The sequence below is a fragment of the Mastacembelus armatus genome, chromosome 15 (assembly GCF_900324485.2).
Source record: "Mastacembelus armatus chromosome 15, fMasArm1.2, whole genome shotgun sequence".
Classification (NCBI taxonomy): domain Eukaryota; kingdom Metazoa; phylum Chordata; class Actinopteri; order Synbranchiformes; family Mastacembelidae; genus Mastacembelus; species Mastacembelus armatus.
The window spans coordinates 10494510-10516582 of NC_046647.1; the positions used below are offsets into that span (position 1 = coordinate 10494510).

Sequence of the window (22073 nt, forward strand, 5' to 3'; positions counted from 1 at the left end):
GGCTGACGTATGATGCTTTATACACAATTTGATAGACATCTAGAGGTTGAGTCATGGCAACTGGACTTTCAGTTCTTTAAAGGTGAAACATTTCACCACCCATCCAAGTGGCTTCATCAGTCTGAGAGAGGCTGAACAGGGACCTCCACAAATATATTACCCAGGTTGGTTTCACTCCACCTTGGGCCCAATAGCCTCACTAAGTGATCTAAGCAAAACAGGTGAGATTTGTTAGTCCACGTCCCTGAGTTGGTTTCACTTCACACCTGGTCTGACTAGGTTCGTTAAGTGACCAAAGGGGGAGCTCAGAAGAGGGTCGTTAAGGTCTAATGATGGACTCATTCTGATTCCCCAACAGTCTGCAGAACCTGCAGTCTGTCGTTCCTGAGAAACATTGGGTTTGTTCCTTAATTTCCTGGGAACAGTTGAAAGAGCAGCCTGGTAGGTTGAAGACAAATTATGTCTGAGTCCTCCACCCCTGCTGAGAGAGGGTTTCTCCACTTGGACATAGATAACTTTCCCTAGACAACTGAGAATCTACACAAACTTGATAGACAGAACATTGCACTAACAATATCAGTCTGCGTACACACACACACACACACACACAGAGAGAGAAAGCTCAATTTGCTCCTATCCTTTATACTTATAATCATCAATTAGGGAATGATTTAATCAATTTATAATCTTATCATGTATACACTGATGTAGTTTTAATCCTTATGCCCGTACCCACACATCATATATCCCATTAAAATGCAATTTAGTTCATCAAAAACATTTCGATGCTAGTGATGCTAAAAAATTTAATGAGTTATTTGATGCTAAAATCCTTTGGGGGAGGAGGATGGGACAGTCCAGCCTTTAAAAACACATAAACTGAGTTTTAAAACTCTTTATAGTTATAGTTATAGCCTAAAGTAACCCCTCTTCTTCCCAAGATAAGCAAAATGGTTTGCTGTTCTGCAGCAACAAAAATTTGACTAATAAAATTGCATTAAAATTAATGTTTTCTCTTTTCAGCTAAGAGACTGAAAGTACCTTTTTTATTGTGTGTTGCTCTTGACAACACACAATAAACAAGTGAGAAACTATGTAGAGTGTTTATTAATGGTAAAAAAACAAAGGCTGTGAGGTAAACCCTCATTATTTTGTATTGTAAATAAAGTTAGGAAATATATGGAATAAAAAAGCGAGGCCTCTGAGCGCCAAGAGAAGTCATGTGCTGACCACGTGACCTCTGATGTGTTAGTGTGCTCGCTTGTGATTGGAGGAGGCTCGTGTTCACGCCCACAACACGCTGTGCGTGCCTTTCCCGCGAACGGGATGCTCTCGCGCCTTGACGCTGCATTTCAGGGTGCCAGGTGATGTGCATTGAGGTTCGTGGCATTGTTGTCAGGACTGTCTTCACAACATAGCGGAAACAAGTTTTAGACTGTCACACATGGCGAAGCAAAGCTCTTTGTTCAACTTCTTCACCAAGTCTCCACCGCCGGTGTCCAAGACGAAGCCGAGTCCCTCTCCGACCGAGGCGGACCTGCCTTCCTCCGTGCAGAAGTCCAGCTCCTCTCCGAAAGAGCAAGCTAAGCAGACAGCACCACAGCAGCCGACCAGGACCGACAAAGTTAAACCGAAAAGCGACTCCAAGGCTGCGAAAGGGGGATTCAAAAAGCTATTCGGCGACAAGGCCCCAACAACCAAAGAAAGGTGGTACAGTTGGGAGTGGTGTAATTGCTGGAGTCACGTTGTGCATTGTTGTTTTTTTCCGCTCGGCTGAAGACCGCCCGCAAGGCCCAGAAAGACCTTACCGTATAATCCACGAGGTTACTAAATCCTCGTCTGCACCCGGTGTATTGAAAAGGGCTGCAATTTGTTTTGCTATAACAACACGTAGTGGTGTATTTGGTCCTGTCTGACATGGGGATGTTCCTAAAAATCGTAGGTGTCTTCGTGAGGCTTGCGAGGTTTTCAGCTAATTCATCTAATGTAACATCGAGCTCTATAGAGATCAAATGACAAGTATACTAATCATTTTATTTGTCCTAGTTTAAACTGGTCTTAAGTTGGCACCGCACATGTTATAGTTGTGGCTTGTCAGAGTAACAAACCTCTCCCTCTTCCTCCTGCTCTTATATTAGAAATGTTTGTAGTTAGTATCAGTGGCCACTAGCAGACATTTTACATGTGTTTACAGTTAGTTAAATATTTAGTAAAGTGAATCTGGATGCAGCTTGTTTAATCAAGGTTTTGTCACAATTTACTGCTCCAGATTATTCCATTTAATGCTGATTTAGAAAATGATGAAATAGTAGCTGGATGACTTAATCTGATTGTGAACTGGGTCAATTCAAACTTACTTACTCACAAGAGTTTTAACCCAAATTTACATTAGACAAAATGACAAACTGTCACTGCTAAGGATTCACTAGATAATTCAAACTAATTTGCTGTTTCAGTCTGTATTATTGTCATTATACATTGGTTATTGTCTTTGGACTTATACTAATCAGGTTAATTAAAGACAAAGAGGAAGTTGGGCTCTAGCTAACTGTTATGAGCATATTCACATTTTCTGTCATTTAACAGATTAATGAAGAATTCATTAGTTACAGCCATAACTAAATACTGACAAAAGGGCAGTAATACACATATGATGATGATGCTTGGCTACAATTCCAATAGTGTAGACATGTAGTTTAGTGAACAAAATGAGCCTATGTCAATCGGTGTATGTAAACAACTATTTTTCCTTCCTTCAGAAGTGCTTCATGTTCATTCAGTGCTGGTGCCCTTGTCTGGGCAAAACTGGAGGGACACCCCTGGTGGCCATGTATGGTTGTACCCCAGCCTCTGAGTGGGCAGCAAATGAGAGGCCGTGGTCGAGACCAGCGCATACATGTCCATTTCTTTGACAAACCTCCTACCAGGGGATGGGTCAGCACCAAATATATTCGAGAGTATCAAGGTTTGTAATTGTTTTCCCCATAATAATAATAATAAAATAGTATAATAGTATATAATAGTATAACACTGACTTCTACCATGTTGAATGATGAGTTTGCACTCTGCTACTGCAGGTTCTGACAGCAGTGATGCTAAAACTGGGGGCATATTCTTCAGCAGCAAACCTGTAATTCGTCGTGCAATGGAGCTTGCTGACAGAGTCATATTTGACAGCCCTGAAAAAAGATTGCAGATGCCTCTCTGCACTGATCCGTCTGATGAGGAGGAGGATGATGATGAAGAAATGGAGGTGACATTGTGATCGTGTTTGATTAGCAGGTTTATGTATGTACAGTGGGTACGGAAAGTATTCAGACCCCTTTAAATTTTTCACTCTTTGTCATTGCAGCCATTTGCCAAAATCAAAAAAGTTCATTTTATTTCTCATTAATGTACACTCAACACTCCATCTTGACAGAAAAAAACCAGAAATGTAGAAATTTTCTTATTTCTCATAGTCTGGGAGTCCTTCATGTGGTTTTTGGCAAACTCTATGCCGGCTTTCATGTGTCTTGCACTTCGGAGAGGCTTCCATCGGGCCCCTCTGCCATAAAGCCCCGACTGGTGGAGGGCTGCAGTGATAGTTGACTTTGTGGAACTTTCTCCCATCTCCCTACAGCATCTCTGGAGCTCAGCCACAGTGATCTTTGGGTTCTTCTTTACCTCTCTAACCAAGGCTCTTCTCCCACGATTGCTCAGTTTGGCTGGACGGCCAGGTCTAGGAAGAGTTCTGGTCGTCCCAAACTTTTTCCGTTTGAGGATTATGGAGGCCACTGTGCTCTTAGGAACCTTGAGTGCTGCAGAAATTCTTTTGTAACCTTGGCCAGATCTGTGCCTTGCCACAATTCTGTCTCTGAGCTCCTTGGGCAGTTCCTTCAACCTCATGATTCTCATTTGCTCTGACATGCACTGTGAGCTGTAAGGTCTTATATAGACAGGTGTGTGCCTTTCCTAATCAAGTCCAATCAGTTTAATTAAACACAGCTGGACTCCAATGAAGGAGCAGAACCATCTCAAGGAGGATCAGAAGAAATGGACAGCATGTGAGTTAAATATGAGTGTCACTGCAAAGGGTCTGAATACTTATGACCATATATTTCAGTTTTTCTTTTTTAACAAATTTGCAAAAATTTCTACATTTCTGTTTTTTTTCTGTCAAGATGGGGTGCTGAGTGTACATTAATGAGAAATAAAATGAACTTTTTTGATTTTGGCAAATGGCTGCAATGACACAAAGAGTGAAAAATTTAAAGGGGTCTGAATACTTTCCGTACCCACTGTATGTATGTACATTAAAAGAGCTTGCACTTTACTAAAAATGTTTAGTTGCTCTTGCTATTAAAATAGTATTTACACAATGTGATCTATCAAAGCAGGTAGGGAATACAAGTTAAAATATTCTTTACTTGTTTTCTCAGGTTGATAAGCCAACACTAACTGATGAAGAGCTCAGTGATGATGAAGAGAAAAATGTGGAAGTGAAGCCATCCAAAGTCAGTCGACGGTCATCCCGCACATCGACCGAAAAGGGAAACGAGGTCAAGCGGCGTCGTATAATTGTGGCCTCAGATAGTGATCTCTCAGATGAGGAGTTCAAACCAGAGCATGCTGCCTCCAGCAGTGACGATGAGGAAGAGGAAGGGATGGTGAGTAGTGAAGAGGAGGAAGAGGAGAGCACACAAGAGCCAGAAGTAGAAAGCCCTGTAAAGCCTGTAAAGCGCAAACGTCCTGCAGAAAAATCTGCTAATACAAAAGCCAAGATATCCACACCTCCGTCCACTGCACCAAAGCGAGCTCCAACAGTTGTCACCGCAGACACCAAGTCTCGTTTATCAGCCTTCTCTGCCCCTGACAGCTTTGACAGCCAGGCAAATGGTTCAGGCACCGGTGGAGCTGCAACAGTTTGGGATCATGAGAAGCTGGAGTGGCTGCAGGATGGCAGGAGGAAAGATGGCCGAAGGCGGCGACAGACAGATGATGACTATGATCCTGGCACCCTGTATGTGCCAGAGGACTTCCTAAACAGAAACACTCCTGGTATGCGTCGGTGGTGGCAGCTCAAATCTGAAATGTTCGACACTGTGATTTTCTACAAGGTGGGGAAATTTTATGAGCTTTACCATATGGATGCTGTAATTGGAGTCAACGAGCTGGGGCTGACCTTCATGAAGGGGACCTGGGCACACTCGGGCTTTCCAGAGATTGGCTTTGCACGTTTCTCAGATGGACTGGTCCAGAAAGGTTACAAGGTGGCTCGTGTTGAGCAGACCGAGACCCCAGAGATGATGGAAGCACGCTGTAAGACCATGGCTAAGCCCACAAAGTTTGATCGCGTGGTGAAAAGAGAGGTATGTAGGATTATCACTCGTGGTACCCAAACCTACAGTGTGTTGGATGGTGCTCCCTCAGAGTGCCAGAGCAAGTTCCTGCTGAGTTTAAAGGAAAAGGCTGAAGAGGAAACCTCTGGCCGATGCCGTACATATGGAGTCTGTTTTGTAGATACTTCAGTGGGGTGTTTCCATGTAGGTCAGTTCCCAGATGATCGTCACTGCTCACGTCTACGCACCCTGATAGCTCACTTTGCCCCTGCTGAGGTCCTTTTTGAAAAGGGGAACCCATCTGTTGAAACCCGCAAAATACTAAAGGCCTCTCTGTCCTCTGCTCTGCAGGAAGGTCTTAATGCAGGGACACAATTCTGGGAGCCTCAGAAGACCCTTAAAACCCTCTCAGAGGAAGACTATTTCAAAGAGAGTACTAGCAAGGAGCAAGGGACTGGGAACAATTTACTTCCTGCTCTTCTGAAAAAGATGACCTCTGAGAGTGATTCACTGTGCCTTACTCCTAAGGAGGGCTATGAGCTGGCACTGTCAGCACTGGGTGGATGCATTTTCTACCTGAAGAAATGTTTGGTAGATAAAGAGTTGCTCTCCATGGCTAACTTTGAAGAATATATTCCTGTTGATGTCGAGATGGAGAAAGCTGCAGGACCAGCCGATTTCTTTGCTCAGACTCGTCAGCGTATGGTCCTTGATGGAGTGACTCTGGCAAACTTGGAAATCTTTCAGAATGGGTCAGGAGGGACAGAAGGGACACTACTGGAGCGCTTGGACACGTGCTGTACTCCATTTGGTAAGAGGCTGCTGAAGCAGTGGCTCTGTGCCCCCCTGTGTAACCCCTCATCCATCAGTGACAGACTGGATGCAGTGGAGGACCTGATGGGAGCTCAGGGCCAGGCTACTGAGGTTTCAGACCTGCTGAAGAAGCTGCCAGATTTGGAGCGTCTTCTGAGTAAAATCCACAGCATCGGCACTCCTCTGAAGGGCCAGGACCACCCTGACAGCAGAGCAGTTCTCTACGAGAAGGTCACCTACAGCAAGCGCAAGATAGCAGACTTCCTCTCAGCACTGGAAGGTTTCAAAACTATGCAGGAGATCATTTCTGTCTTTGCTCCACTTTCAGGTGAATTTCAGTCAACACTGCTCTGTCAAATTGTCACTCTGAAAAGCAAAAAGGACGGCCTATTTCCCGACCTCAGTGCTGAACTCAAGCGCTGGGAAACTGCCTTTGACCACCAGAAAGCCCGCACTACAGGTGTCATAACCCCTAAAGCTGGCTTTGACCCCGAATACGATCAGGCACTGACTGGAATCAAGAACTGTGAGCGTGAGCTGCAGGATTACCTGGACAGACAGAAGAAGAGACTGGGCTGTAAAAGCATGGCCTATTGGGGAACTGGGCGAAACCGCTTCCAGATGGAAGTCCCCGACAGTGTCTCAGAGAGGAATATTCCTGAGGAGTATGAGGTGAAATCTACAAAGAAAGGCTGGAAGCGTTACGTGACAAAGGAGACTGAACGGCTGTTCTCAGAGCTGCAGGGATTTGAGGAGAAGAGAGATGCTGCACTGAAAGATTGCATGAGGAGGCTCTTCTACAACTTTGACAAGAACTACAGAGACTGGAAAACTGGTGTGGAGTGCATGGCTGTGCTTGGTAACTACAAGAATAATCTTATGCTAATTTAATTTTTTTTTTTTTTTTTTTTATCAGAAAGCATAAATCCAAATTGTCTAGTGAAGTTTTGCTATACTTTAATGTGGAACAGTGTGGTTGCCTAGAGGGTAGTTTCCTTTTGTCTAACTAAAGGGGAAAACACTCTTGGCTCTGTAAAGAAGGCTTTGCATTGCATGTGTCTTCTCTGAATACCTTTCCTGCAGATGTTACAGATAAGCACCCACAATATGTATTTCAAATATTATATATATAATAATATTATTAGTCTGAGTGCTTCCTAAAAATGCTGCTGTCATAATTCCATTTAAAACCTGGCTGTGTTGTAACTAATTACTTTGTTCTTTACTGTTACAGAAATTAAGCTGCGCCGTTTGCTCCACACAGAGACAGATAATTGCGTAGTTTATTACTGATCTCTGGCGCACTAACATAATGTGCTTATAATTAGTTTTTCTTCCACTGGGACATCCTTCACATATTGGTTTTATTTGTTTATTTTGTTTTCAGAGCCGAGCTTCAGAGTCAGAGACATTTTAGTAGCAATTTATAATACTTTGTAGAATTTTAAAGGACGACTGGTACGTGTTTTAATTCCCATTTACACTAATTACCATTTTATCATCATTTGTTTTCCAGATGTGCTGTTGGCTTTGTCACGCTACAGTCAGGGTGGAGATGGGGCGATGGCCAGGCCACAGGTGCTGCTCCCTGAGGGTGATGACCAGGTAGCACCCTTCATTGACCTCATTGGATCCCGCCACCCTTGTGTCACCAAGACCTTTTTTGGCGATGACTTCATTCCTAATGACATCTACATTGGCTGCACTGGTAGCGCTGAAACTGATGGGGAGAGATGTCAGGCCTCTTGTGTCCTCGTCACAGGACCAAACATGGGTGGAAAGTCTACTCTAATGAGACAGGTGGGTCATTTATGTATGAAAGTACAAAGAAAAAAGAAAATAGGACTTAAAAAAATGAAAATAATCTGCCATCCATGTAGACAGTACAGGTCTGTATGAAATGTATATTGATTAACTGTACTGCTCTCCTTGTACAGTGTGGACTTGTGATGATCCTTGCTCAGCTGGGCTGCTATGTTCCTGCTGAGAGCCTGCGCTTCACACCAGCTGACAGGGTCTTCACTCGACTGGGAGCCTCAGATCGTATTATGTCTGGTAACATCATCATCTCCTGCAATGTAACACAACGTTTGAAGCTTCTACCTCATGAGGCTAAGCTTGTGTTATGTCTTTTGTAGGAGAGAGTACCTTCTTTGTGGAGCTAAGTGAGACTGCCTGCATCCTGCACCATGCCACCAAACATTCACTTGTGCTCCTGGATGAATTAGGTAAGTATTGGCTGCTTGTTCAGGGGTTGTTCATAGTAACAGCACAAGCACAGGCGGCCTCGTTGGCACTGTTGACTTCCTGTGGTGTAACGATTCAGCTGTGAACTGTTTGCAGGAAGGGGCACAGCCACATATGACGGCACAGCGATCGCAAGTGCTGTCGTGAAGGAGCTTGCTGAGAAGATCTGTTGTCGCACCCTGTTTTCTACACATTACCACTCTCTGGTGGAGGACTACGCCAACAACCCTGCTGTGCGATTGGGCCACATGGTGAGTACAGCAATGCTAAATACTACGCTGCACACGTTAGTAGCTGATGTTAAAAAAAGTGAAAATCCAGGAAAATATCTTTTGAACTGTATTTGATTATTGTATCCTGTCTACTGGAGCCAGATATCTGTGTAGACACACAAACTTTGAAATCATCCCCTCATATCACCTAAATCGAAACCCCCTTAATGTCATCGTATTCACAATGTTGTGTATAAGGAAAACCCAGACCAAAACAATCCAGTTAAAACTTTCATCATAAAGTACCATTTGTCTGCCTTTTTGTTTTCTGAGTCATGTACAGCACCTGGTATTAAGTATACCGTCCCTGGTTTGTCCCATTTCAGGCGTGCATGGTGGAGAATGAATGCGAGGATCCGAGTCAGGAGACCATCACATTCCTGTACAAGTTCATCACTGGAGCTTGTCCAAAGAGTTATGGCTTCAATGCTGCTCGCCTGGCCAGTCTGCCAGAGGAGGTCATCCAGTCTGGACACAGGAAGGCCAGAGAGTTTGAGAAGAATACCATCAGCCTCAGACTCTTCAAGTACTTATTGATAATGTAGTTGGGTTTGTGCTAATACAGTGAAATACATAGCAAAGATTAGAACATAATATCTGTTTTTCTTCTCCCCATCTCTTGTAGGAAGCTCTGCCAGTTTGCTGAAGATGCTACACTGGGCAAAACACAGTTTGCTTCACTTGTCCAGATGCTCAATACCTTGTAGTTCATAAAACATGACTACATGACTTGTTCTTGGTAAATATTAGTTTCCTCAGCAGGTAAGAAGAGAGGAAAAAAAAAAAAAAAAAAAAAAACACTACTGTAATGAGCTAATAAAGTTTATTTTTGAAAAATGACAATGTTTCATCTAGGAAATTAAACCCTTTTAATTCACGCTAGTGCCTACATAACGGTTATTGAATACTTCACAATATATTAAGTCTAGATGTTATGATACATGCATACATTTCAGTCTGTATGAGAACCCACAATCACCAGTACACATGGATGGGGGGGCAATGAAACCATATAGTGCTGTATATAGATACTTGTCTCAGTTTCAGTAGAGTAAAAGCCTTCAAAGTTCTCCAGCAACATTGGCTACTGACAGCACATCAAAATCTGTGCTTTCACAAGACTTGGTTTACTCTTCCTAACGAGAATCTACTTCACTAACATAAATGACAACCCTCCAACTGTCCTTATGCATAATAACACCCTGACCCAAACCAGCCCCCAAACCCCAGTGTTTCTTTATTTGGTAAAGAAAGTAGACAAGGTGGTATCTTAATCTACCTGTGAGTAAAAGGCTTCATTTTCAAATATCTCCTCATTTGACCTTCGTGTAAGTTGGGTCTTAAGTGAAAACAAATGCATATATTGTGAGTGAAATCTATTAAGATATCCCTTATAGACCCAGACATTTAAGATGCTATTCCACACAGAAAAAGCTCTGCAAGTCTTGTGAAAGTGCATCAGCATAAGTTTTTCTGTATTGTTAATGAGTCAACATTGCTGGAGAAAATGTTTAGTGTTTTCCTCTTTTCTCTGATCTCTTTCACAGAAAGAAGTTAGATACTGCGACATGAGTATAATTACAGCAATTCTAGGGTATAATAACAAAAAAAATTAACACATTTAATAAAATAAAGACATTCAAGTACAGTAAGATTTTGCATGAAAATACAAAACTACACAAAAAGCATTAAAATCAAATCTCAACAGTTGTCTTGGGAGGAGGGGAGGGGAACTGAAGTGCTAGGTCATTTTTCCCGTACGTATCTTATGAGCACGGTGGTTGCCCAGTGATGGAAGCATTGTTGTATTTGGGGCCTCCCTTGAGAAACGTGTGACTTCTGTCTGAGCATCTGTCCACAGTGGGGCTGTACATAACTGCAGTATCTGGTATGTTCCACTTCATAAAAGCAGATGACCCTTGGTGGTGTTTTTATCCGTCTCTCACTGGATTCACTTACATGGGCAAACTAACACACCCCCAAACCCTGAGTCAGCTGCTCTTCTGCTCTGAGGTCATCTTTTTTGTGTGTGTCAAATAACTGAAGAAAAAGAAAGCATGGCATCCATAATCAGATTTTTTTCCTAAATGTCTTCTTTTAGCATATTCCCATCCAAGCATTTTGTTAAAAGTCACTGTATATGCTCTGTCAAAGTGAATCTGTATTTTAGTTTGGATTTCATCCTCCACGGCACAACTTGAAGTGTCTTATGTCCAATGCTGCTGAAGCGCAAAGGACATCAAGTCGTGAGCTCAGTTGTGCTGCAGTGTATTGGATTCTATAGGAGGAGCTGAGTCGTACAGCGTGTCTGTGTCATGAGTCGGCTCTCCAGCTAACGTACAAGGATTTGACAGTGTCCCTGCACCACAGTCACAGAAGAATCTGCAGGTGGGGAGGAAAAACAGAAATCACTAAATCTAGTTCAACTCCATTAAGGTACAAAGAAAGATATATTGTAATGGGGGTCACTAAGACTCACCTATCGTGTCTGATGAACTCCACATCATGTCCTTGGTGACACTTCTTGATGCAGTTCACACAGATGGCATTGCGGTCTGTTGTGTTACAGGTGTGACACCTGTAATGTGTTAAATTGTGTTTGTTAATTACAAAACAACCAGTTGAGGATATTCTAGTCACCTTGGTTAGAAACATAAATTACCTGTAAAAATCGTGCATTGGGTAGCTGGTGTAACTTGAAATCTTGTACAGGCACTGACCTCTGCTCACAGCCTTTTCAATGGCATCTTGATTGTTCATTATTTTATTATCTGGAGGAGAGAAAGTAGACGTGAGTACACTTCAGGTCACTCATATTTTTATATATATGACAAATCAGGATCTGTTAAGTAAATGCATCAAGATCTTTGTAAACAAGAGAGTACCTTTCATTGTAACATTGACACCAGATGCAAGAAACAATCCCCCAAAGCGATTGTTGAAGATCTGATTGCCCTCTAAGGTCGCTGTGGCATGATTGGTGATCTCAATGCCTAGTTGTAAAATTAAATTAAATTAAATTAGCAGTTTTATGACAGATCTCCCATCAGTGACCAAACTCGAACTGTTTATTAACAGACATATTTGGAAGGACATTAAAAACCACAGTAATTGCTCTACATCGTCACAACTTCCAATAATGACCCACCTGCAGCAAAGCCATCAAATATCCTGTTCTTCCTCAGTACAGGGTGACTGTTGGTGCTAATGAGGACTCCTGCTTGGGCATTTCTAAAGATGTCATTTTCCTCTAACAAACCTGAAGACAGGAATGACACTATTACACAAAGCACTGACATGAAAAATGTTACTCCAAAAATGGCTTAGACATACAAAGTACACAAGTGAAATCATCTATAAGGATTATGGCTATCTATTGCATAGTTCACGTCTGCAGATTCTCTAGCCAACTGGAGACTAAAACGCTCTTAGCATTTGTGTTCTTTAAAGGTGATCAGTTCACCACGCCATGTTCACACAACAAGCCGATTAGTTACCTCTTCCTCCGTTGAATATACAGATCCCTCCGTCTCTTCCATCATGGATCTTATTCCTGCGCAGAGTGGGGTTGCTGTCTGTCTTGATCCACACCCCAGCCATGGCATTGTCAAAGATCTCATTGTCCTCGATAAAGCCTAAGCCTGAAAAACACACATCCATGTTTCATTACTGGGGTAAAAGAGGAGAGAACTGTTGCTGCATTAGTCGAACAGTATATGTGAAATTGCCATGGCGGACACAACCACAAGAAAAGACTTATCTGTTTCTCACCTGAGTTGTAAACCAAAATGCCTCCATTCTGGCCTCCCCAGATTTTGTTTCGCCTGATCTTGGGATTGCTGCCAGTCCTGCCAGGGAAAAAAAAATATATATACATACAGATAAAGGACATTTGACCTACTGCTTCACCAGTGCTAAATGTGTTGATTCCCCAAATGATCGTCTTAACATCAGGAACCATGTCTCCCCTGGGATACAGATCTCAGGTTAATTTATTAAACTTTCACAAAACGCAGAAAAATTGTGCATTGTCATCTGGCATTTAATTAAAGGTTTTCATATTACTGCCATTTTCCACAAACCTAATTTGAACTCCAGAGTACATGTGATTGTAGATATCATTGTCTTCCAGCACGCCATGGCCATTGTCATAGAAGTAGACCCCAACCTGTTTAAACAACAGCAAAAATACATTAGCGCTTCTTTATTCCTGGTATCAAAATACATTTTATGAATGTGTTTCTATATGACAGAGGTTCCTACATAAGATCAGACCTAATGTTTTTTATATTATCGACAGAAAGCCAGTCTGTCACTGCAATTTGTGATTAGGATTATACACAGATGGCTGTGTAAGTACATCACATCAGAAACCAATACAGAATTAGTCTGTTGCTTTACATTCATTTCTCATCACTGAACTTGTCCCCAGCCCATAACAGTACCTGCTTCCCGCTGTGTATCCTGTTCCTCCTCAGTACTGGCGTGCTGCCCGTTGTCACCCACACTCCGGCCAGTGTGTTGCTGTACACCTCGTTCTCCTCTATGACACCTTGTCCTTTTTCATGCTGTATGAGACAAAAAAACCACCATATATCACTACTGTGTGAAATTGAAATAAGTAGCACTCCTAGAGTAACTTCATCCGTCTAATGGTTACATATATTATAAATATTCACCACATATATGCCGCCATGCTGGCCGTCGTGAATCTTGTTGTGCCTGACAATAGGACAGCTATTTGTCCTGATCTGAATTCCTGCCAGGGCGTTGCCATAGATGTCATTTCCTTCAATGAGGCCTCGACCATCACCAAAAATATAAACGCCTCCTTGGTTGCCATTATAAATGGCATTGCCCCTGTATTTGGAGAAAAACATTTATGCATCAACCTTTTTCAGTTTGATTGCAGTAAATGACTTTCAGCTTATTTAATCCTTGACACTCAGAGCCCTCCGACCTTATTGTGGGGTCACTGTTGGAGGTGATCCACACCCCAGCGAAGTTATTTGCATAGATCTTGTTTTCGATGAACTGCCCGCGGCCCTTTTCGTGCACATAGATGCCTCCCGTCTGTCCGTGATGGATCTCACAGCGAACCACTGTCGGATTAGCGTACGCCTTCACCTCAAAGCCGGCTATACGGTTCCTATGGATGTTACAACTCTCAAAGTAACCCTGGAAATGGATAGAGAAAAACAAAATTATGCTCTTGTAGTCCAAGAGCAGAAACACAATGATTAAGAACCTTGTGTAACCAACCCTTCACACTTCCACAATAACTACAATGCTACTTCATTGCATTGGACACTGTATAATTACACTTACAACTGCAGCATTGCAGTGACGACACAACACGCTTAATTGTAATGGGGAACCATCACGTTTTAGAAAACGTTCACTTCTTGTCATAACATTAAAGAAAAATGACTGCAGCTGTCAGTGGACAGTCAACATCAGTTTTCTTTGAAAAACACTAAAGACCAGTGAGTTGCATCTCACCATGCCGTGGTCAAATGTAAAAACGCCCACATCTCTGCCGTGGTGGATGTGATTCCGTCTGATGATTGGATTTCCATGGTTTTTCACCCAGATTCCAGCCAGAGCGTTGTTTGAGATCTCATTGTCTTCATAGATTCCCTAAACATTGAACAATATGTTTAAGGCTTTGAATATTCATATTCTCAATTAAATTATTTTACAAGTTTCTTTTGTTTTGTCATCTTATTTTAAGCATAAAGGTAAAAGGCTGATTTCCCTAAACTGGCACTACTCTGATGCTGACACCTATTGTGCAATAATATAGATGTTTGGATGTGTCTTCAAGTATTAATGAGTGTGAAAGGTGTGTGTTACCTGTGCATGGTCAGTGATGTAAAGACCAACGTTTTCACAGTCACTGATGTTGCAGTGCTTGATTGTGGGACAAGCACCCTGGCCACTGACACAGACAGCTGATCCCACTGAAACAAGCAGGACACGGATCTATTTATTAGCACAATGTCCCGTTTCATCAGCGCAAACATATCCACCAGTCAAAACATGGTTTCCAGCTGAACTAAAGAATCATTACCTGTGCACGTGCTGCGGATGATGCAGTGGTCAATAATGGGGCTGCAGTTGACTGTAATCTCCAAGCAGTGGTGCGCATTGTGGTGCTGGGCAGATTTATCATCAGGGTTGAACTGCAGTGGATACAATTGCTCTTAACAACTGATGCGCAGCAACTCCGTGGGCATATCAACCTTTAAGGTGAATTTACATGTAGCCTATATATTCTTGCAGAAAAGAAATAAAAAAAAGAGAAAGTGTCATCTCACTCTTATGGCCATGTATCCAACATAAGCATCTTCTGAGCCTTCCATGAACACAAATGTAGAGTCTCTGGTATTCTCAATGATAACTTTCTCTGCTACTTTTCCAGGAGCTACAAAATAATCAGAAAAAGTCTAAATTAGAGAAAACACTAAACAAATGCACAATGAAACTGTAAAGATTATTTCAGAGACACATACCAGCTCCAATCATTGTAATAGGCGACTCGATGTAGATCCATTCATCTGTGTAAATACCGGAGTGGACAAATATCAGGCCGTCAAAGTGAGGCTCCTGACCTCCCCCAAGAGCATCTTCAATGGTGTCATAGTACTGGAGGAAACATTATGAGTCAAGTGAATGACTGAGGCTTTCAAATGTGGCGAAAAGTTTTTAAATGTTGCTAATGGTCCACTTACAAACATGTTATCTCTTCCTTTGTATCTGGCAGGATTGCTGTAGAAGTGTTCCGCAAAGCCTGGTTTAACATGTGCTCCTTTATACTGTAAATAAATATTAAACATTTATTCACATGCTAAATAACAGAATAATACAACCCGGACTACAAAGATATTGTACTGCATTTTAAACAAGACAAGGAGAAAAAAAAATCTCATCACTGGAAAAATGCCTGAGCCCTTTTTGTCCAGGGAGAGCAATCCTAAAGGTCAATATATCACAAAGGAACACAATTTAAACACATAGTTCTCTTCTATGCCCTGCATCCTGAATGTCACCATTATGGCCGGTGATGTTGCCCTTTCACATGACATTAGCTGTCAGTACACAAGGGGATTTAAAGTCGCACAAGAGCAACTTTTCACAACAAAAATATTGATGTAAAGATTAAAAGAAAGCACAGGGGGTCTAATTTATGTTTCATCAATGCTATCTTTAAATACCGTATCATAACTTGTTGTATGTGGAAGCAACTTAGGCTTAAGGGTTCCATCTCAGCTTTCCAACACATTTTCACATCTAAAAGTTTCAAAGCACTTTAGGAAGGTTTTAATAAACATTTGTTAGTTTTTTATGCATTTTTAGTTCAACTTATATTGTTTTCATTGTCACCTTTTATTAGGAAGGACATTATAAAACTGCATTTGACTTTAATGTAAATGCTACTACATAGATCTAATCAAAAGGCAATTAGAGCTTAAAGAGTAGTGCAGTGTCCTATTATCTGCATGCTGGTGTCTCACAGTGAGTTCATATGGCTCTTTTTGTAGCTTTTTGATGAAGAATATGACAAAAATAGCCACAAGACTGTTCTAAGATCAGCAGTGAATTGCTAAGACCACAGGAGGTTCCATACCAGCTGCTGAAAACTTTCCTTCCACGGGTTTGGCTGCTCATATTCTTCTGGGTTTATCTGGTAAAACTTCCCTGCCTCAGGGTGCATCATGGGTCGCGTGTATTCAAAAACTTCCATGTACAGCCTCTTCCTGAAATATGAAGGCACAGCACCTTTATGTCAGGAGCCCCAATACACTAAACTCACAGTTAACACTTGTACCATGATAGAGATCAAAAGAATCACCATGGTAGCCTCCTAAATTTTCCATTTTCTGTTACTGTAACTCTAAGTACTGATTCAAAAATTTAAACCATTTATTGAATACACACAAAAAATTACAATAAACAACAAAGGGTACTGGTCAGGAGGAAATAGTCTCATAATGAGTCTCACCAGAGGATAGGGTCATTGGCCAGCTCACTAAAGCGCTTGCACACACATGCTGCACGGCACAAGTCCTGCTCCAACAGGTACGAGAAGATCTTCAGCACCACCTCGTCCGGAAGCTTCTCCTGCAAATACTGTTCTGCTGGAGCTGCTGCAGAGACAAAGACCATGGAGTCACAATTAAATATTTTGAATGGACAATCGGAAGTTATACAACAGAACCCATACAAGCATATTTATAGCAAGATCACGTGAGGAACTCAAACAATCTCCAGTCATGATAGCAACAACTAGTACTTTGTTACTAGACCAGCAGATCGAATTGTAGGATGTTAGAGCGTAATATAGTTTTATTGCCACTTCATCATATTCACATTTGCTTTAGTTACATAGCAAAAGGTGCAGCATAAAGTAATTAGGCTGATAACAATATATAAACAGAAATATAAACAACTAAAGGTAATTAAAAATTCCTATTTCTAAGTAATCTTAAAAACAAGCTTAGTCCATCTGACAGCCAACTTTTGTTGGTGTGGTTGTGCTGATTGCATATTGGTTTCTGCTTTACTATGAAAGAAAGCCCTGCAATCATTTATGAAGTAGACTGACTTCAGATGCAATTTATGTAAAACTTTGAATCCAACTTTAAAATAAGTAAAGATGACAAAACAAAAAGATTCACTGAAAAAAAAGTAATGTATGTTATTTGGAAGTTTTAAAAACAGATCATGCAGTGCTACTGTAAGCACAAAACATCAACCCAAAGCCATGTATGACTGCAAAGCCAGAACCAAATGCCATTCAATTGGGCAAAGATCTATTTTGGATATTTTGGCCAGCACTCACAGTATGAAAAAAACTCCAAATGCCACAAATAACAGACTATAATTTCCACATTGCGAAACTTGTGGTGCTGCTTCATGTCTTTACCAAAGAGCTTTTTAAAGACATAATCCATACACTTAACAAGAGGTTAATACCATTTCACAACATATTGTCTTAATTACCTCTCACAATCTGTGGAAAACACAATGAGGATCACAGCTCTGTGAAAAACTCCCATAAGGGGCTCCTAATTACCTGGTAAATCTTGACACTTTCCTGAAACTCTGGGACGCTTAGGTCGATGCCCAAAGTTTTCTGTGGTTGAAGTGGAAGCACCCTAAAGATTAAAAAAGTCATAGGAAAGCATTATGTTTCATTAAAATGATATCTTGTATTTTGGGCATTTATACTATCTTTTAAGAATTCCTACTAAATGTACCTCCATGTTTGTCTTTGTTGGACACACTGTTCTCTTAGGGAGAGACTTTCTTCTAAGTTGGTAGGGACTATTCTGAGCTCCTGGACCGGATTCTTCTGCGACCATATCTGCATGAACGTCCTCATCTGTAATGGCATGGGAGAAAAATAATCACTTATGTTTTGAATTCAAGCACTGCAAAAAAACAAAACACTTTATGACATGAAGAAAAACAAAGAAAATGTGTTTTTGAAAAGTAATCAAGAACATATTCATGCTTCTTAAACTAGACAGTCATGGTTCTTTGCTATTGTATAAGCCAAGAATAAATGATACTTGGTGTGTATAGACTTGTCCCGTGTGATATAATCTTTCTGGAGCATTGTAACATGCATACTTTCATTTGCATCTCCTTCAACTATTACTGGTCTTGTATTTTTAGTTAGAATGTGAGCTTTCAAGCATCTATTTGTTATTAATAACTGTTAATAACCGGACACTAAATGCTTTAAAAAAAAAAAAAAGCAAAACAGTTTTGCTCATCACCTGCTTTGTATGCTATAAGTTGATTACAGAGCCTATCTAGAGGGGATTCAATCAACAGAAAAATAAAACCATAGCATCAACCCAGAGTTTAAACAGACATCTAATTATAAAGCTGTTCACCATGGCATGATGAGTTGATAGCTACCCCAGATGGGAGATGCAAACTGTCTGCGTGTTGCTCTGGTTGCAAGGATGACTCTCCCCAGCTACTAGGCCAGTAACCACTACAAACAGGGTTTGTGTATCAAACCAGGTCAATCAAAGCAACCTCTATGTAGTTGTCAAATTAAATTATTGGTTGCACCTTTTTGCACATTTAAGACCAGAGGTGTCCATCATTTTTACCACAAATATACGACGCCCTGTATTAATTTACTCCCTCAAGAAAATGACAACCTAGATAGAGGTAAATAGGTACCATGGTTGATCATGACTGAAAAATTAAAGTGAGAAAGGGAGAAGCAACCCCAAAAAACGGTAACTATTATAATGTGCATGACTGTTAAATCTCCATAACAATCACTTTTAAGAAACAACAGATAGGAGTGAACAGTCTGCAGCCCTGCTCCCACTGCCCTTCAGTTGATGCTGTGTGATCCAACATGTCAATAGCCCACCTAATAACGTTGACTCAGATCCAGATACCAGCCATTAACAGTAACGCTAATGGCTGGTCGCTGGATCTCTGTCACCCGGAATGACTGGGTCTCCAGCCCTGGCAGCTGTGACTAAAGAGCCTCCGTAGCTAATGTTTACTCTGAAGCAGCGGAGCCTATGTTCGCCTGCGTTAATGTTACACCGTCTGTTGTAACACGGCGTTACTGTACAAAACCCCTACACATCACGTCGCTGAACTATAACCGTGGCGTTATTTATCAACTCAAAGACATTTTAAGGCTGGGTTTATTAAAACACGCCAGTTCACAGACAGCTAGCTAAGCGTGCTAATAATAACAGCTAGCTACTCGGGGCTAGCTTCCGTTAGCATGCTACGACAACTGCCAAAGCCACTTTGTGTATCTCCCCCTGCGTCTGTCACCTTAGGGCCCAACAAACGGTGTCTACCGCTTGTCATTTGCACCACTAACATGACAGTGACTGATAAATAAGAAAATACCGCAGTGATATGAGGTCGGGCAAGAAAAAGAAAGGCGACTCGGTGCAAAAATCAAGTAAAACAAAGCGCGGCCTGAATGCTGGGTACAAACACAAAAGCCTCGGAGTTTCCTGACTGCACAACGACCCTTTTGACTACGTTGCCTCCCCACTTGTTTTAAACCAACAACTAACGCCACCCTAATGTAACTCACACACCAACTTACACATGGACATTACCTACACACGATTCTGTTTTGAATCAGAAAACCACCCGTGGACGCCCATGGCTAACTGCCCGCTAGCTTTACCTCTTTCCTGGTGGTTCCTCTCCGGCTGCACCGGGCGCGGCCTCGACACTCGCCTAGGTCTTCTGCTAACGTTGCTTGCTCTGACGGAGTTCATTTGGGGTGTTGTTAATCTGGAAGAAATGTCGAAGCCTTCACAACAGCAGAGGCGACGCCAAGCACATCATCTATGTCTTTTTCTTCAGCGCTGCACGATCTGCCATCGTTAGCCGTGGCTCCAGAAAAACGGATTGCTGTGTGTTGTTGCCGTTCCCCCGCACTGGTGTTACGTCTGGTCCCGTCCCCGTGAAGCAGGAGGAGCCATAGCGGGCACAGGCCGTCAGGCAGTCACATCACAGGGGAGGACCTCTCGCTGTTACACCGCCTTCTCCGCTCACGGCGGTCTATTCAACTGAGACTCAACTATTTACTTTCAGGGCTCAGCCTTTAAAGTACCCAGCGTTATCCCTGAAGCTGTCTATCTCTTATTTAACTACCTACTGGAGCTGATTACAACCTTTATTATGGAGATGAGATCTTCAATCCGAAATGTAAATCCCAATATACAACATCCATCATCTAAACCTGCTTATTCTTATTTAGGGTCACAGGGATCTGCTGGAGCCTATCCCAGCTCTCTTTGGGTGAAAGGCAGGGGTCCACCCTGGACAGGTCACCAGTCCATCACAGGGCCACATAGAGACAAACAATCTCACACACTCACACTCACTCCTATGGGCAATTTAGAGTCACCAATCAACCTGACATACATGTTTTTGGACTGTGGGAGAAAACCAGAGTACCTGGAGAAAACCCACACAAGCACAGGGAGAACATGCAAACTCTACACAGAAAGGCCCCTGCTGGGTTTCGAGCCAGCAACCTTTTTGCTGTGGGGCAACAGTGCTAAAAACCAAGGCACTCTGCTGCCCCAGATATAACATATTGTAAAAACAATCAATACTGAAATCTATTTTTTCTTTTTTTTTTGTAAATAGTTGAGACATTATAGCAATTAATCAAGAATTATCTGTTTGTTTTTTGGATTGGAAAACTATGTTGAAATTCTCCCCCTTTTGGAAGAACAGACCACCCTAAAGAAAAATGGACCCATGCGCTGGCGTCCCTCCCTCATTTGATCCAAAGGTCCTAGAAGAAGTTTTCTATTTGTCAAATAAAATGTCACTCAAATTTTACCCAACCACTGTCTCAAAATAATTGTGACAGAGAAACATTGGGGCAGCACGGTGCATTGGTGGTTGGCACTATTGCCTCACCGCAAGAAGGTTCCTGATTTGAAACCCAGCAGGGGCCTTTCTGTTCCCCATTGGCTAATCATGTGTAGGCTATACTAAAAATCAACTTTGAGTACTTTTTAGAAGTGGCTGATAAATACAGTGGAGTAAAAAGTGCAACAAATGTAGGCTCATGAATTTGAAGTATGAAGTACCATAATATAGGACTACTCAGATAAAGTACAAGTAGTTCAACAGCATGGCATGTTGTCATATTTTCAGTTTTCTTACACTGACTTCAAAATGAAAATGAAAATGTTGCACCAAATGAAGGACCTTAATTATGGGGACTAGTCTAATATTCATTAGATTGTCATATAATGATTTCACTGCATATTTATCAACCATTAAGTTCAGATTGTGCACTTAGATTGTTCTCTTTCTCCTTACAACAGGCTACTGGAGTTAATGTGACTAGTTCCTTTCCACCACTGCTCACATATCTATGCTCCACAGTAGTGTTTGTATTTTTGCTTAGTGACATTTTAGTCTAATTTTTCCTGCATTTTAAATATAGCCCAGCCTATCAACATTTTGAGTCAGCTGTTGTCACCATCTTTGGTTTTAACTGGTTGTGTACAGTTACCATAGTTATGGGTATTGCAATACGGAGATGCCTGCAGAGCAGATTTCAAAGCTACACTCACATTTTGACCAAGATCCTGTCTACATTGTTTAGTGGGAGAAGCTACATTGTTGGATGATATTAATACAGGTGAACATCTAGAGCAAGATTTAGATGTTTGACTGCAAAAATGAAATACGTGAATTCCTTTTGAGAGTGTTTTTGAGTGTTCACACATTTGTACTGTTATTTTACATTTAAGGATGTCTGTTAAGAATGACCACTGCATAAGATGCTAATTTTTATGTCAAAATGATCAGTGAAAACATATTATAGTCTTATCAGAGTTTGCTGGGAATATTACCAACATAATATTACATCTTCATCTTC

At 41.6% G+C, this 22073-nt stretch overlaps 2 protein-coding genes across 3 annotated transcripts; one reads left to right on the plus strand and one right to left on the minus strand.

Moving 5' to 3' along the window:
* Window positions 1-1313: 1313 nt before the first annotated feature.
* msh6 (mutS homolog 6 (E. coli)) lies at window positions 1314-9434 on the plus strand. The gene is made up of 10 exons (XM_026308796.1): window positions 1314-1707; window positions 2760-2965; window positions 3078-3253; window positions 4422-6993; window positions 7651-7934; window positions 8072-8189; window positions 8273-8362; window positions 8478-8632; window positions 8980-9179; window positions 9279-9434. The coding sequence occupies exons 1-10, from the start codon at window positions 1445-1447 to the stop codon at window positions 9358-9360; spliced, it is 4146 nt and encodes a 1381-aa protein (XP_026164581.1). The 5' UTR covers window positions 1314-1444; the 3' UTR covers window positions 9361-9434.
* Window positions 9435-9459: 25 nt separating this feature from the next.
* On the minus strand, window positions 9460-20144 carry fbxo11a (F-box protein 11a). Of its 2 annotated transcripts, none has more exons than XM_026308798.2 (22): window positions 19848-20144; window positions 17917-18041; window positions 17733-17814; window positions 16659-16800; window positions 16284-16413; window positions 15388-15471; window positions 15169-15301; window positions 14974-15080; window positions 14727-14838; window positions 14510-14616; window positions 14156-14293; window positions 13614-13831; window positions 13333-13513; window positions 13099-13221; window positions 12736-12821; window positions 12425-12501; window positions 12151-12294; window positions 11802-11912; window positions 11539-11646; window positions 11316-11424; window positions 11133-11231; window positions 9460-11035 (listed from the first exon to the last, which is right to left on the minus strand). In XM_026308798.2, the coding sequence occupies exons 1-22, from the start codon at window positions 19939-19941 to the stop codon at window positions 10906-10908; spliced, it is 2640 nt and encodes an 879-aa protein (XP_026164583.1). In that variant the 5' UTR covers window positions 19942-20144; the 3' UTR covers window positions 9460-10905. The 2 variants fall into 2 exon arrangements, with proteins under 2 accessions (XP_026164583.1, XP_026164582.1); XM_026308797.2 differs by having other exon boundaries at window positions 16659-16803.
* Between the last annotated feature and the right edge of the window lie 1929 nt (window positions 20145-22073).